Genomic DNA, 17,269 nt, shown 5'->3' with positions numbered 1-17,269 from the left:
GTGTTTTGTGCTATTACCCAGGCAATGTGAAAGAAAGCATTTTAAAAGGAAATTCAGGCAGAGGAGGTAAAAAGGATGCAGTAACTAAAAATGTAGCATTTATTGAAACTCACAGAATAAGAATCTTCCAAGCAGATATTAAGTGTGTAGTGAAACAGGCGGTCCATCTGGTTTTCTTGAAGTTTTTTGGTAACAGAAGACTGCTCATAAAGCATACTGCACTCACAAAGACTGTTCGTCTGGATGGTTCAGTCCCTTGCTACATATTTGTACAAGATGAATGCAAAGGCAAAAGACACGCGAATTGAGTAATGGCTCATACTGTTAGTTCTGCCTGCAAAGGTCTGAAGAAAAACTGTTGGCAGTCTAGTCTTGATTATTCAGCTACTAAATTTTATTCTAAAATACTAAGTGTTTCATAACGGTATTTTAACTCATCAGCAGTTGCTCCCTGAATGTGAATCATGACTAAATGTGGCCGCAAGCAATACATGGAGATAGAGCAGATTCAACAAACTACAGGTGCAGAATTTCTCAAACTTCCATCGAAGGAGAGCACTCAGGTTCCCTCCCTTCTGGCTAGTACAGGCTGTATATTCCAAGAGGATAACAACTTGGCAAATGTCCATCAGTCCGGAGGACTGAAATACAAGAAAAATATGCACGTTAGTAGATGAGTCATCCCTGGAGTTTTGCAATATGGTCTTTTACAAGAACAGGATACACTATGGATTCTATAATATACCTGAATCTGACAATCATGCTGAATTTTACGCATGATTATAATACTTGAGTAGCTTGCTCTCGTGTCAGATTGGTCACTGCTTGGTTCAAACTGTAAGTCAAACTGCAAGTCAAACTGCCGTCCCTCCAGACATGCAACCCAGATATTAATGTCTAGGTCCGAGTTTGTCTTTACGTTTTACCATTGCAGACTGGGTTCAAAACCAAAAGTGATTTAATGTGCAGCCTTGGTTCAAACAGAGACCGCAGTGACAAACCTTAAAAAAACCACAGCCTCTTACCTAAATCTCTGTCACTCTGCAGCTCTTCTGTAGTCATTATCATTGTCTTTGAATCTCCTTGGAGTGGAATATTTCAGGTAGGTCCAGGCATGCATTTATTAAGCTGTCTGCCTACCAGAATTATGTTGAATTTCATTTTTCTGATCTTGTCAGACACTAAAATTACTAAGTCTTGCAGAAATCCGTATTTCAATTATTTGCAGAATCTCATGATTTATGAATTTGCTTCCATCACAATAGGCTTAAAATATGTACATCTCAAAATGCAGACCATTCCCATATATGCTTGCAAATGCGAGCAAGCACGTGTTTTCTTTTGGCGACTTTATGTTCTCTGTCTGGCTGATGCATGAGAGAAGTAAGATACCAAAAGCAGCTTATTTCTTTCTTCCTAAAATCAGTATTGGTAAATCTAGTCAACAATGAATATTATTTCCATATTCAGTTCTTTCACAGACTTTGCTGCTGTTTGCTATTCAGTGGGTTAATAAGCTTCTTTTTGTTACATGTATAGAAATGGTTTAAAGTTAATCAGGATAATAAAATATTTTTCAATTTATATCTTTCTGACATCTTGGTTCACTCTTAATGCCCCTTCTGATGTAGCTTTCTGGGAAAGCTTTGGTGAAGCCTCCAAAGCTGTTCATGGATGCGGTAGCATCCACCGTTAAAGGTTATTTAGATAAATAAATACATTCAAAGGCATTTTGTAGTCAATACTTGGAAATCCTTTCAGGGAAAACTGGAAGCTCTCGCATCAGTTGTCTGTAAACAGTCCTGTCTGGATTGCAGGCACCGCACGCTTGCTGGCAGCGTCTCACCTGGGTTTAGTTAAACTGACAGGAACACACCAGCGGCTGTTACTGCTTCCGCGAGTCGTAGCGGGTTACCGTAGCCCTGCCCCTGCGCGCAGGAGGCATCTCGTCGTTAGCTGCCTCCCACCCGCGCCGCTGGCTTGTTTCTTGCTGATAGGAATGGCAGCACAGGGCAGGGTCGTGACCAAGAAAGGGTAGCTCCTCAGTCTCTCTGGCGGAGCCCGCAGCGCAGAGTGAAGACCCAACAGGACTGCTGCCCAGATGCTGAGTGGGTGCCGAGACAGGCGGGACACTCTAGATGAGTAATAGCCAAGGAGAACTTCTTTGAATGCTCTAGTTGAAACAAGCCCGCTTCCTAAGCGCATAAAACTCCCATGGCTTGGCCTGCTGAGTATCAGCCAACCAGTTCTGGCTGTCACCAAATGTGCCTGTTCATCTGGGGAGTCTCAGTTGCATTTGTCAGGTTCAGCCGTCAAAACAACTTTTGGTAGCGCAGCCAGATTCAGAACGGTGTAAGCAAATATGTTGCTGTGTGCGTGGACTTGTGCCAAATGCCTAGAATAAACAGGTTCTGACTTGCTGCTACCATAGAAGGATTTAGCTGCTGGTGACTTCTTGCATGACACAGCTATGAGATCTCATGCTTAAATGAACCATCAAGAGAAAAGAGAAAAGAGCTGGTGAAGGGAGTATGACAGGGATAAAAAGCTACTTTTTTGCATTGCATTGGTACCTGGCACCCCTAGCGTAAGCTATGTGGGCAAACACTGCACTGCACTTCGTTCCAAGACAGTCAGTCCGTATCCTGACTGACAGAAATGAACAAATAAGGAAAAAAAATATTTGGCTATCAAAAAATGAGCTGTAATCTTGCCTAACAAAAGTTGACTTGTATTGTATAGTGGCATTCTGTAGCCCACATGGCACAAGTGGATCGTGACGACGTTTTGCAGGACTTTTTTGGCATGGCGTTGTGTGCACGAACATGAAAATCGTAATTGGAGAAAAGGACAAAGAGGCAGTGAAAGGCAGGAGAGCTGTCAAGGAATGATGTCTATAAAAGCTGACAGAGCAAGGCTAAGTCACAGCAAGCCTTTCAGAAGCGACTGCAGACTTGTACCCAGCAGTGAAAACCGGCGGGGATGGAAGGGTATGGCTTGTGACGCTGAGGTGAGGGAGACGGGGGGACGATGCAAGGGGACGGTGGCGTCTGGTACCAGCAGCGGCGGCAGAGCGGGGTATATTCGGCGTTGAGGTGCCACATGACAACCTGGCGCACAAGTTTGGTGCTGCAGACAGAAAAATGGCCAGCTAGCATAGCATCAAAAAGCATAAAGTGGGCGTGATGTCTGGAAGCTTTAAGGGCGGGCAAAAGGGGAGTCAGAAGTTTGAGCAGAGTTTAGAACTGGTGGTTTGGTGTTTGTGAGGAACGTTTTCTATTTAAATGGACTCTGTCTTTGGAAAATGTGGAATTTGGAAATTCCATTTTAGGAAAGCAGAAATGAGTTCTTGCCATAACAGTATTAGTTAAAAATCTGCTTTTAACTGTCTGTAAACTTCAGGCCTAGCAGCAGATGTCAGGAGCTGAGAGCAATATAGGATGTGCCCCAGCAACTCAGAGGGCATTTGGATCAAGAGACATTTAAGCTGTCCAGAGTGAGTTAAATCCTGAGGAGCTGCCCTGTGGGGCCTTCCTTACAAGGTTTGAGATGTGGCTGGGCATCAAATACGGAAAATATTCGTACTAAAGGACACAGAGCCCAGATCCACTACTGCCTTGCTTTTGGAGAGAACAAAGATGAAAAAAAAAAAAAAAGCACAACTTGGGCTGTTTCACTTCCTATTGCTAATGAACCTCTCTGCTGCAAGCAGCGAAGATACATCAGTTTGAGTCTCCAGCACGGTGTTTAGGCTCTACTTCTGCCTGTTGCTGTTGGGTTTTTCATTTTTAAATTTTGTTTTAAAGTAAATAAACAGTTTGCAGCAGGGAGTGTTGGGGTTGTTACCCTGCTCAGCAGCACCGGTTCCGTGCGGGGGGGGCGGTGCGAGGCTCTGCGCGGTGCCGGTGTTTGGGCGCCGCCCAGCGGCGCGGCGCGGCGCTGCAGCGGCTGCCGGGAGCCGCAGGGGAGCGGCCTCTGCCGCCGCTTCCCCTTCACGCTTGCTTCTGGGATGCAGTAAAGCAGAGCTGACGTTCACCTTGCCCGCTTTTAAAGCCAACTGTAATTCCTCAAAGTAATTTTAATATCTTTTTGCATATTTTTTTATCCACGGTTGGATAAAAGTTTTTAATCTCTACAAAATTGTGCTGATTCTTTATTGCTCCCAAGTATAGTAAACTCTTGACTTCATTGGTTTAATAAAGCAGTGGGATGCATAGATAATGTGACATTTACTCAGTGAAGGTCCTATAGTCTATAGCAGAGAAAAAGGTAGTAGTGATAATATTGAATAGAGAGCAAAAATTGCTTCCTGATAGTAACTTGACACACTCTGAAGTGTTTTCAGACACAAGCTGACTTAGGTGGAGCTCCCTTGAGGAGGAGTGGGGAGAGATGCCCATAATCTATACCTAAATCCTCCCGTAGAATGTTGAGAGCTAAGGTGCTACCAAAAAAAAGTCTTCTCTTGAAATAAAATTAATATAGACTTACCCATGATTAAATTAAACATGCCTTCTGGTTCATGAAGAACTAGATCTTCATGAAATGAAGATAGAATGAAACACTACAGTGTTGAGCACACAAAGAAAAGGAGTCTGGATTTTACAAAATGGCTGAGAATACTAGGTGCTATTTTGTTTTTCAGTTTAGTTTGAAGTGTGAAACACACGGTTCATAAAAAAAACCCAACCACAGGGTCTTGTCTTCATGCATGAGTCATAAACTGTAATCAGTACTCATTCCAATTAGCTGCCTCACTCTTAAACTCTTATAGTTTACTGTTAATTTTCACTTTAAACTTTCTTAACAGGGTGCAAAAAATAAATTACCTTCTGAAGTTGGTAATCCACAAAATGGCTCAAAAGACATGTGACTAGTTATGTGTCTAAAAAATAATTAATATAACAGGAAAACTGATGCTGGAAGAATTAAGTAAGAATACTTTTTCCAATCTGTGTGGCCAGAAGAAAGACAGGGAAGAAAGGTATCTACACACCCTGAAAGGACAAGAACGCCTTCCTGTGTCCTCCTTTCTTCCCCTTTCAAACCCCGTTTTGGGGGGAAAAAGGGGAAGAAATCTAGTTGCACAATTCAGAACTGTGGAATGCGCACAGTTCCAGCAGGGGTGAAGAAGGGTGTTCCTGTTTCCATCTCCCTTTCTCTCCTTACTGTAGCATTCTGGGTTGTTTTTTTTGTGTTTTGGTTGGTTGGTATTCCCCCCCTAAAAAACCCCAAACCAGCAAGTAGCCTGGAGTATGAGTCTTCTGCTTAAATTGCTGATTTGACCTAAAAACTCGGGACCTTATTGGAAAGGATTTTGTTCTGGGGGTAGATCTGGCCCGTGCAAAGCAGATGGGCGATAACAGGGAGAAGTGGTTGGTCGGGTGGCAGGGACGAGGCTAGGCAGCCCGATTTTAAAGGCTGGGGGTGTGTGTATGTGTGGCAGGAATAAAGATCTGAGGTGCAGAGAAAGCAAATGACTTGTCCAGAGTCGCATGAGAAATCTGTGGTAAAGGAGGTCTCAAGTCAAGGATAGGTACCTGGTCTAGCAAAGAAGCTTCTCTTTTTTTTCTTTCTTCTCTAGAAAGGCTGTTTTTAGCTCTGGCAACTCACTGAGACCTTAGCGAAGATTATTATTAATTTTGCATATGCAATTTTTGTGAGGTCATTGCAAAGTTGTGCAGTTTTATTTCTTGGATGCACGATGGATTATTTTGCTTTTGTTTATGTTTACTTTTCCTTGTCTTCAAGGTATAGCACTTCAGCACTTTTGCTTTTGCAAAAACACAGGACCACAGCTTCTTTGTAAAGTTCTTCCTACTGCAAGGAACATCTAATTTCAGTTTGTAGTGGCTGGGCTTCGTTTCCGGAAATGACCGTAGTGATTGAAGTTCCTCATAGTCTGAATACAAAATGGACTTGGTGCGCTAAGGAAACACTTCATAATCTACGGTGACTTTCTGCACTGGGAAATATGCAAAACCCCGGTGCACATGAAAACACAGGCTTGCAGTCCCAGCCACCTCCTGAGGAGCAGAACTATGGAGCTACTGCAGCACATGTGAGACAAGGTCCATTCGTGTCTGCATCAAGGAATGGTCCAGCAAAGAGAGATTACCTGATAACTGCTGTGCTGTGCTATGCGAATTTAATAAATTTCATGGATTGGTTCATTGTACCAGGTGAGAGCCTATTTTCTCCTTTTAAGGAAAAAGAAATTTAAATTCTCAACAGCTTTACTTACTCTGTAGTTACAAACGCCTTCTAAAGTAAGGATACGCTTTATGTCTTTTTAATCTTTCTCACTTACCTGCTTTAGCCTGTTGGTCATACTTTTAATGAAACTTCCAATTATAAATCTTGAAAAGACCAATAAATGATGTATTAGTTATTAATGGTTAGTAGAATGCTTATAAAAATCATATCTGTTAAATGCTTAAGAGTTATATTTTTAAATCTAAGTCTCTTCTAAACAGATTTTAGCATACAGAGCAACTAGTCTATTTTTGTGTCTGGATTCTAGAGAGATTTAACTAAGACGCTTCCCTTTGTTGTGTACAGCAGCTTACCAGGCCTTCTTTGGATCTAGTAGATTAGATATGGCATTCCTTTATCTGAAGAATACTGATGCCATTACCTCCATTAAAAGTACAAAAATTATGTTATCTTTGTGCAATTTTGTTTAGGGGAGGCTTAATTTCCTCCTGATCTGCTGGAAATTGTGTGATCTCTGCAACGAAGAGTGTAACATGATTGTGTAAAGAGAACAGAGACCCACTTCCTTAAGCATCGCCTACTAAATTTACAACTTGTTTTCTAATAAATAATATCCTTCTTTCAAAATGTGATTTTAAATTTTTTTTTACCTAGCTGTGAACAGCAAAGCAATGCTTCTAGTAAACTGGTGGGAAATCTATGTTTTTTCCTCCCATGTAAACTGTGGTCTGTGTAAATTCTTCTGTTTAGCATCACTCCTAAGCATCTACCATGCTTCCAGGGATCTGATTTATAAATTAGGAGGAAACACTTCTTGTGAGCTTGCTGTATTGCACACAAACTAATTATTTTTACTACTTAGACCATTCAGAAATTTAAGACATTCGGTCAGTATCTTCAAAAAACGAGAGGCTAGCGGGTTTAGGAGTTTAAGCTTTCTTCTTTTGAATACTTCTTAACCACACATATAAGAGGGAAGGAAACAAGTAGGGGTGCATGCTGAATGATACTGCAAGACTGTCAGTGAAAAACTTTGATGTCCGAGTTCTCTTGTCAAGTAACTTTCCCTGGAGAAGGGCAGGGGACAGGAGAGGATGAAAATATCTTTGAGCAAGAACCAGGGTGCTAGGAGGGTCTGCACTTGGAAGTATTAAGTGCAAGCAGTCATTTGGCTCATTCCAGGCTTTGAACTATTCTTTGGCTCCTGTACGTGCTAAGAGCTTAAAATTTTCAAGAAGGCCTGTGAAGTAAAGCTTGCCTACTTGTTAACATGCTCAGTTTCTTGTGAGTGAGGTACCTTCGGGGACACGTAAGGATTCAAGAGCAGAGGTAGGGATAGTGTCCAGGCCTTTGAAATATCAAACACCTACTTTGCTTACAATATATGACTAAAACACTTTCTAGTTAACTCTATGACCTCTTGGGCCATGGGGGAGATCTGTAAATTGCAGTTTATACCACAGCGATATACTGTTCATCTGCTAGAATTCAGCTGCGTTGCATAATTCTTTCATCAATACTTTTGAGTCTGGCTGTCCATATGTGTGAACATATTGTTACATATAAGTTAACAGGAAAGTGAAGAAGGAGAGGCTTGAGAATTTGTCTAAAAGTAAGCTGGTGGCAGTTACGAAGTTGTGGTTTCCGGGCAGTTTTGCTCACAGGCTTTGACAGAAGTTGCATCAATCTTCACACAGAAAACAAGCTCTTCCACTTAATTGGCTGCTGGAATTGAGTCTTCAGTTTGTTAAAAGTGGTGATCATGCAGACTTTTTCCCCTCTGATCTGTTACCCTGTTCCAAGCTGTTCAGATCAATGCTTTGTAATTTGCCAATAACTGGTCAGCCAGTTATTTCAGTTATGTGGAGGGGATAACATTTTAATCGTGCTCAGTGTGAAAGTTAGTTTGAGATGAGGTTGTGGTTCAGTTCAAGTCTTGTGTTAGCTGTGATTTGCTCTAAATAGTCTATTAGTCCAAAACTGAAGTTCCTGTAATACAGCATTTCTGTGTGTTGATAATCGGCTACCAGAAAGAATAGATACAAGTGATTGTCCCGTTTTAATGATGCAAAATGTTTGAATGAAGTCACTGACTTAAACTTCTGAGACCTTTAGGAAAACCCTAAATGCAGAATATGCTCAAGAGTCATTGAGAAACAGCTATAAAACCTCCAGTGCTGCTGTTAGGCTAGACCTTGATCTACACTGCCTTCAAGTCACATCAGTAAATAGTGAGGAGCCTGATCACGCTGCAGCCATGGACACTGCAGGAGAGCGTGGGTTTAGCTTTAAACTAGCTGGCTCAAGAATGCTTTTAGGTGGCTGCAGCAGCATAGTATATGGCATAACATGTAAAACGCTGCAGGAGCAGATATAGGTACCTTTTGCTAACCTCACCCTGAGCCCCACTCTGCTGCAGATCAGCTTCTGTGAACATAGCAGACAGTTTACACAGAACTTGTTTTCTTAAGTGGTGGCTTCATCCTCTTAATAATGTTTTGATTTTGACTATTTTGCCAAAACTAAAGCTGCATGAGAAGAAATGTCTTTTTTAATTGATATCTTTCAATACTGGAGTAAAGGTACGCTTATTCAAAGCAGTATCTTCTGCTATTTTTAATTTTTTTAGGAATATAATGCAGAAATGCAAGATAGGTGAGATGGTAGATCTGCAGCCTTGGCACGATGTAGAGATGAAAATGACCTTTTTGTCTCAAGAGCATTCACACATCCATGAGGTGCCAGATCCATGGATCTTCCCTCGGTTTGTTGCTTGTGTGACTTTCTTCCACACTTTTTGACAACTCTTCCAACCTTTTTCCACAGCTATTGAATGGTTAGAAATTGAGATGGAATTTCTGTCAGCCGTTTATCACGAATATAAATGATTGCTTTTGGTGAAGTTTGTCTGTCATTGTCACCACTAAAACTGTTAATTTCTAAATCCACAGTTATCTATATCTCATCTGATCTCTGCAAAATTGTCACAGAAATATGAACAGAATTACACAATATCAGAACCATGATCTGAATTACAGTAGTATTTCTCTGGTGTTGTGGTTTAACCCCAGTTGGCAACTGAGCCCCACACAGCCGCTTGCTCACCCTCCCCCCACAGTGGGATGGGGGAGAGAATTGGGAAAAAAAAGTAAAACCCATGGGCTGAGATAAAGACAGTTTAATAGGACACCAGAGGAAGAGGAAATAATAATAATAATAATAATAATAATAATAATAATAATAATAATAATGATGATGATGATGATGATGATGATGATGATGATGATGATAAAATAATATACAAAACAAGTGATGCACAATGCAATTGCTCACCAGCCACTGATGGATGCCCAGCCCGTCCTCAAGCAGCGGTCGCTGTCCTCGGCCAACTCCCCCAGTTTCTATACTGAGCACGACGCCATACGGTATAGCATAGCCCATTGGCCAGTCGGGGTCAGCTGTCCTGGCTGTGCCCCCTCCCAGCTTCTTGTGCGCCGGGCAGAGCATGGGAAGCTGGAAAGTCCTTGACTGGTGTAAGCACTGCTTAGCAACAACTAAAACATCCGTGTGTTATCAACATTATTCTCATCCTAAATCCAAAACACAGCCCTAAGCCAGCTACTAGGAAGAAAATTAACTCTACCCCAGCCAAAACCAGGACACCTGGCTATGGGCTGATTTAACCACCATTAGTTAATGAAGACCGTAGCCATTTGCACCCTGAAAAATCCAACGTGCGCTACTTTGAATACTGTATATACTGAAAATATTAAGTTATTCTTAACAGAAGGAATTTAAACTCATCTTAACATTTTAAGGTCTTTAAGAAAATTTTAGGATTAGCTGTATGAAGATAGCAATCTCCTGGCTGCAAAACTTTGCCGCTGTTTTGTTCCATATTGTGTCCATTAAACTTTGAACTGTAAACTGTTTATGTGCTTATCTGCTAATGGTGAAAAAGAAACAGAAGAGTTGTGATTGAAATAGCGGGTAAACTGGCTCTCATAAGACCTCTATAGTGGAAGATCATGAATTTTATCTATAGTGATAAGAACTTTTAATTCTCTGTGTATCTGTGCTTGTGGTAGAGTAATGGCTTACATGTAAACTAGCAAGCTAAATGTGCTGCAGTTCTTGCAAGCCCTGTTCTTGAAATAAATCTTTGAGTTGGCAGATGAATAGAATTACAAGGAATGAGCAGGGTACTTTGCTGTCATTCAGTGTTTGACTCTGTTGCAGGGATCCTGTTAGATATACAGAAATACTTCAAGCTTAGCGATGGGGATACAGGTCTACTGCAAACAGGTAATAAAATCTCTTAAGTTCAGATAGTTTACTTTGCCTTGCATCTATGTGGTCTCTTCCTAAAACAGTCTAGTTACTTATTTCTTCTAGTTCCTACTCGTGTGTGGTATTGCTCACTTCCACTTGTGGGCAGGCTGACTATAACGCAAAGCTGAAAGTCTTTGGTTCAGGGAAGACTGAAGTCCTTCAAAAATCCCACAGTACGCGAATCACAAAAGATGAAGGAATTTCTCAAGAAATACAGAACTTGAGAAATTCACACATGTTCTATTTTTGTATAGGCTTTTTTGAATCTGCATTTATCTTTTTCTAAATACCAATCTACCTACTTGTTCTACAAACTCAGCCTGTCTTTAAACTCTGCCCTAAAAAATAACCTGAGTTTGCCTGAGGGGTGACGAGAATGTACAATAAAAATAAATTGACCAATATTGTCTTTGCTCCTTCTTGGATTTCCAGTCTTCATCTTGTGTTACATGCTGGCTGCCCCCATCTTTGGATACCTCGGTGACCGGTACAATAGGAAAATCATCCTTGGAGCCGGTATTTTCTTCTGGTCCAGTGTAACATTAGGCAGTTCATTCATCAGTGAATTGGTACGTTGCTTTTTTAGAGGGTACTATGGAAATAATCTGCATACATCTTGCAGGAGCTGATGGAGTCCTTCTCTGATCGCATTTGGAAAAGCTATCAGTGAGCACTCACTCCCCAAATCTGGACTAAATGGACCTTGTACAGGAATGCTTTATGGGATGGTGGAGGCCAGCCTAGGCAATGGAGAACCCTCACATTACTGTTGCAATTGATGGGATCTTATTTTTGTCCTGAACGTTTGTTGATTTCGACCTTAGAGTGTAGCAGCTTGTTCGGCAAGCTTGTGGTCTATTGACCCTATCCTGTAATTCCCTCTGATGTCACTCTAAGAAGTCACTGCTGTGCAGAAAGTAGAAAGCACAGCAGCGGGATGTGAGGAAAGCTGGAATGAGTGGAGGGAATACAGACATATGCAAAAGGCAGTTGAATTCTTGTTTCCTCTGGTACGTTAGATCCACTAAAATGCACCTCTTTAATAGTAAGCTTTCTTTCTTGCATGGGCTTTTTTGGATTATAATATTTCTTTTGCCTGCAGCATTACCGGATATTCTTTCTTTCCCGAGGACTAGTTGGCATTGGCTCGGCCAGTTATTCCACAATAGCACCTACCATCATTGCAGACCTGTTTGAGGAAGGAAAAAGGACCACAATGTTATCTATCTTCTATATCTTCATTCCAGTGGGAAGGTTGGTTTTCTTGCTAGTAACTGACCTGCCTTTTGAAATTCTGTCTGACCACGCCAGCAATTCAATATACCCTGAGCCTTGATTAGACATATTTTGATGTATATCTGCATTGGCTCTTGCAAAATGATTTGTTGCTTGCTTAGCATGTTTAAATAGAGCTGCTTAGGCTTATTTCTGTATTTGCCTTGAAGAAAAATTTGCTTTTTTCCCCCAGCATTTTTTAGGGAGAATCTAAACTCTGAAAATTGGTAGGCTTTGAATAAAATATTGAATCAGTTCTAAAAGAAATATGTGCATGGGGGTAGGTAATTTATTTCTGGGTTTTGGAAGACAAAAGCTTTCAGATATTTGTTTACTTGCCAAATTTTTCAAGAACCCTCCATTAAATGTCTCCCAAGGAAGAACTGGCACTTCCCTCTCCTCTTTTAGTTAAATTGACATTGTGTCTGAAGGAGAGGTGGAGAAGGGCTTTTTAAGTGGTTCGGAGGCATACTCTTTATTAGAGCAGGCAGCCAAGGCTGAGCCCAGAAGGCAGATTAAAACTAAAGGAATTCCTGCAAGGCTTAATTCATGTGGCTAGCACAGAAAAGAGTAAATAATAAACTGCTTTATGGGCTGTCTGATCTGGGTTTGCAGTGTCATTCTACAGAACATGTATTCCAAAGGGAATCTGGGACATTATTGCCACCATCCCAAGTCTGCTCTGAGGAGGTTAGACTCTCTTTTTAATACTGGCTGGCAAGTAGACGAGCATAGACCATGAGGCTTGTTTCTGTTTATCTATTTTGAAAACTATGACAGAATACTTCTCTGTGTTTTCCTTAGCTGGCCAGACATGTCATTTCAGCCAGCAAGAATTCATTGGTGCCTACTGATTATTCCTTTCTGTTGCTCACAGTGGTCTCGGTTATGTCCTAGCAGCCGGCATGGCAGATGTCACAGGTGACTGGCACTGGGCATTCAGGGTGAGTTACTCACTTTCACTCATGGGGCTGAGCCATTCACTGTAAAATCAGAACCATCGCTGAGGTCTGCATTACTTATGTTCATTGTGTTCAAAGAGGTGAGCAGTGGAAGGACTTTCTACTGTCTGACTGGTCAGGAACTTGGTGTTTAAGAGAACTCTTCCTGCAGGACAAGTGGAAGATTTATGCCTAGCTATTGCAGAATGAAAGCAGGCGTAGGTGAAATTGTACAGCAGCCAGGGCAGGTGCTGATGTTCCTCTTACCTGAGGACACACTTGGAATGGCTGTCAGTGCACCAAGACTCCCTCAAACAGAGGAAACTGAAGGTAAAATGATCATTATACTGGTAGCACCAGTATAATTCTTCAGGAAAATACAGAGAGATAGATTGTTTTCTGAAATGCTGTTGGGAACAACTTCTGTTATTTGAGGGCTGCAAGAAAAAAACCCTCTTCTGTTCTGATCATGTCATCATGATGTCTCTCCATACTGAATGCCTAGTGCTTTGGAAGTACTTTGTCAGATCCTCCTGACTTATCTATAAAACTAACTAGCAAGTACAGGAAGAGTGGGGAAGAATGTTTACTGGAATAACAGTCTGATGTTATTCAGATAGCACTGATGACTGCATCAGTGATTCTTGCATTTGTGCCCACAGTACTACGGTACAGTTTTCTTTCTTCACGTATTTTTCTCCAAAATCGGAGGGAGTGATCATGTATCTGTATGATGGGGAGGGAGGATCGATTATCTTTCCGCCGAAGTCACCATAAATCACCAAAGTCACTCTTTACAAATATGGCCTACAAACAGCAAGTCACATCTATTTCTGAACATACCTGCAATTCTCCAATATGTAATTCTTACACTGAATTTGAATTGCTGTGGCGTTTTCACTATAAGAAAAAAGGTATCTTTGATCTAACCAGCCTGTTGTCTACAGGTAACTCCTTGCATGGGAGGCCTAGCACTGGTTCTTCTGATTCTGCTGGTGCCTCACAGGATCCAGAGAAGGACGGCAGCACACAGAGCACTGAGCATCTCCGGCACAATACGAGTAGCAGCTGAGAAACCGGGTGTACAGAGAACTGCCAAGACTACTTGGTGTCAAGATGTCATATCACTTGCCAAGAAGTAAGTGATTTTAGCAACAAAGGTTCCCTCCATTGAGGAACGACCATTCCATTATTAGAAATATGGCCATCAAATCCTGTTCATCTCCTTTGTATCGCATGCTGTATACAAGATTGAAACACCATTAATAAAAATCTTTCTTCCACTCTTTTACAGGAATGCTACACAAGAAATCAAAATTTTCTTTGCTTCTGCTATCCTCCCATTTTGAGGAGGGTGAAGGATGGCAGCATGCTCCTATTTAAATCCAATTCTACTTTCTACTAAGTTTCCCCTTCCCTCTTGCTTTAACATGTACGGTAAACTACATTGGTAAAAGTGCCTATTTTGCAGGTGTAACTTTATCTGTAATTCTTGGTGCCTGTGGAAGGTTGGATCAACATGTCTCAGGCAGTCTTTATATGGTATCTGTGAGCCTGCTGTGCCTCTGATACAAGAGGTCGGAGTCTGTAGGACCCCAATACGGTTTATAAAGTGATTGCGTGTGTGTTTTGACCAGCTAACCTGTGGCTGGCAGATGACCTCTTCCTTTTAACCACACAAAAATTAAAGCCAACACCAGCTGACCAGGATGATGTAACATAGTTTTTACAGGTTTTACAGGATTGCAGCAGGTTCCTGGCTCCTGTTCCCCTGCGGTCCGTGCAAGCCCTTGCCGGGGGCAGGGAGAAGCCCTGGGCCCGGTTTGGGAACACCAGGTGCCGCTGTGCACCCGCGCCAGACCCGGCTCCTGCCGGTGCCTGCAGGCTGCTTCCTCCGGTCCCCATCGAATGATTTTAGTTTAAAGATTTGCTTTGCTGGGACTTTCTCTGTCTTTGGAGTGTTCTTCTTCTAGAGGATCCAGCCTTTTCTAATTCTCAATTAGCTTTGCTTCCTGTTTGCATCCAGAACAGCAAGTACGTTAGAGATCCAGTTCATTGGATCACAATTTGTAGGCAGTACAGTCTGAAGTGAATAAAAAAACGAACTTTCCTGACTCAAAAATGAACCTTTCTGACATTTCAACAACTAGACTGTCATCAAAGTTGCTTTCGTACAAAGATGTTCCTTACAACCTCCAGCAATGCTGTAGAAAGAGATTTTAATTTTCTTTTCCTTTAGCAATTGATTTCCAAAGCATAAGGACATACTGCCAAAAAAACAGGTGGTTCCACTTTTAATCAAGTCCAAGAGCCCTTTGTCTTTAGAAGATGAAGAATTAGCTTCATATCTTAACAAATCCTCTAGTCTGGTGGTCACCTGGTCATTTGCAGCACTTTTATTTAGTCTTAAGATTTCATACCTCCCTATTGACCTCAAAGGGGACTTTCTCCTAAACTATTAACTAGAAAGAGACCAGTAAAAAGTTAATTTTCTCCTAGAACAGGGCAGGAAGGAGACAAGATTTAGACAGCTTTTAAAAATGCTTCTCCATTTGTCTGAAAACTGACTATGCAGACTGAGACTTTATTTTTACTTACTCAGGTAGAGTTAAGGAGTGCTTCAGCTGCTGCATCTTAACAGTTTGGCAGACCCAGATGTTACTCTCATTTATACTGGTTACACAAACAGCTTAAAACCATCCTGAGGCATTTAGACTTGCACATAGAACACTTTAATTTAGCTACTAAGCCGTTAAATTCTTGCCCACTCTCTATTGTAGTTCTGCTATCGAAAATTTCACAGCAATTGTTTTAGCAAAAGTTGGTAATGAAATCTGCAAGAGACCAGGACTGGGATTCAACATGAAATCAGTAGGTCATATTCTTCGCTCTAATTAGTACTTTACTGTTGAAGTTCATAGATAAAGCCTCATCAAAGTTCGTATCTTCAAGGGAGTGCATTTTGATTATAAGATGTCTGAATCAACAGTTTTGTTATTGCTTGAAATCCTAGGTATTGCGGGTAGGCTTTCCCTTTTTCCTCACACCTCGTTCTTTCTAATATCTCTCATTTCTTTCTTTTGACTTTCAGCTGGAGTTTTATCTGGTCCTCGCTGGGCCTGACTGCCATGGCCTTCGTTACCGGAGCCCTGGGAATGTGGGTACCGCTGTTTCTTTACAGGGCTCAGGTTGTCCAGGGCATTGTATCGCCATGCCTCCAAGAATCATGCAATTCATCTAACAGGTGAGGTGCGCGTGACTGTGGAAACACACTTGGAAACACTGCACAGTGCTAAATCACAGTTTGTTTCCAAAGGCAGAAGGCAGGATGTGACTGTGAACGCTTCTTGTGAAGGCAATTGTGTGTGAATGTTAGACTAAATTGCTGCCAGGTATGCTGAGACGCTCCTATTTGCTTGTTTGTTTATAATCACTCGGTTAACTGGGAAGATGCTGCCAGCCCTATTGAAGTAAAGTGGAAAGAAGCAGTAACAGGAACACTTGCAGGAAAAAAGGAGCAGCTCTAGCAAGGAGACTTCAGTTGACAATCGACTGTGCATCCCAAGCTGCTTAAATACCCATTTAAGTATGTTTAGATCCCGTGTTTTGGTGACTTCCCTATTATTTTCTTGTTAGTCTGGTTTTAAAACTCCTGCCATGTTGGCCAGGTCATTGTGATTCCCAGCATAAAGCAAGCTTGATGAATTTGATCTAGTGTCCTATCATTACATCAAAACAGGATAATTTGGTCTTGTGAGTAACCGTCAGCAGAGCTCCGCTTACAGAGGCTATCCAGACCAATAAAGATTCATGAATAAGTATCAAATGTTGGATGGGAAGGAGAATTTACAACAGGAGAGGACTTTGAAGGAATCATAATACAACATTTTGGAGATTACTTTTCCCCAGCTAGGAAGAGAATTTTTTTCCTTATCCAGAATAGAAAAATGTAAAGTGTCCCTCTTGAGTCTTCATGGCTTCCCTCAATAACGGTGAGCACTGCGACACTTCTGTGTACTGACTCCCTACCAGTGGCCTCCATACAAGTGTCCCTACCTTTCTTCTGGAGGTATCCCAAATCTAGTTTCAGTCTCTGCCTTCATGATGGATTTCCAAGAACTAACTGCTTACTACATTGTCTTTCCAGATAAAAACAATTGAAGGGAAAAGCAGTAATCGTACCTTGAGTGTGTCCTCTGGTAATGGGGTTCTTTTGCTTTTCTTCAATGGAATAACTGCGTCAAATCAAAAGTGGTTTCCAAGTTGTAGTGTAACCAGAAGGACTGAATAGTCATCCACAAGTGCTTCAATGGGAAATGCAATTGTCCTTCCGTGGATACCACCATTGGCACATTACTTAACAGCGGATAATGCTGAGGAAGGGAGTGAACTCAGGAGTCTGGCTCAGGGTAGGCAGAGAAGGGAAGCTGGACAGTTTAAACTGTCCATGTCTGTTAACATATACAGTTTAAATACTTCCTTTATTAAGCTGAAGGTGTTAGCCT

The 17,269-nt window shown here is 41.6% G+C and overlaps 1 protein-coding gene across 1 annotated transcript in view; it reads left to right on the top strand.

Moving 5' to 3' along the window:
* SPNS3 (SPNS lysolipid transporter 3, sphingosine-1-phosphate (putative)) overlaps positions 1 to 17,269 on the top strand; it is a 39,155-nt gene that overhangs the window by 2,007 nt on the left and 19,879 nt on the right. Inside the window, exons 4-10 of the mRNA XM_009468983.2 lie at positions 5,752 to 6,182; positions 10,456 to 10,521; positions 10,981 to 11,117; positions 11,651 to 11,802; positions 12,701 to 12,767; positions 13,712 to 13,902; positions 15,856 to 16,008. Of these exons, the coding sequence (XP_009467258.1) occupies positions 5,975 to 6,182; positions 10,456 to 10,521; positions 10,981 to 11,117; positions 11,651 to 11,802; positions 12,701 to 12,767; positions 13,712 to 13,902; positions 15,856 to 16,008 (974 nt within the window). The 5' untranslated portion in view covers positions 5,752 to 5,974. The remainder of the gene's footprint in view (positions 1 to 5,751; positions 6,183 to 10,455; positions 10,522 to 10,980; positions 11,118 to 11,650; positions 11,803 to 12,700; positions 12,768 to 13,711; positions 13,903 to 15,855; positions 16,009 to 17,269) is intronic.

The sequence above is a fragment of the Nipponia nippon genome, unplaced genomic scaffold, assembly GCF_047370975.1.
Source record: "Nipponia nippon isolate SJK-2023a ecotype South Korea unplaced genomic scaffold, ASM4737097v1 scaffold_15, whole genome shotgun sequence".
Taxonomy (NCBI): Eukaryota; Metazoa; Chordata; class Aves; order Pelecaniformes; family Threskiornithidae; genus Nipponia; species Nipponia nippon.
This window is presented reverse-complemented; position numbering and strand designations above follow the sequence as displayed.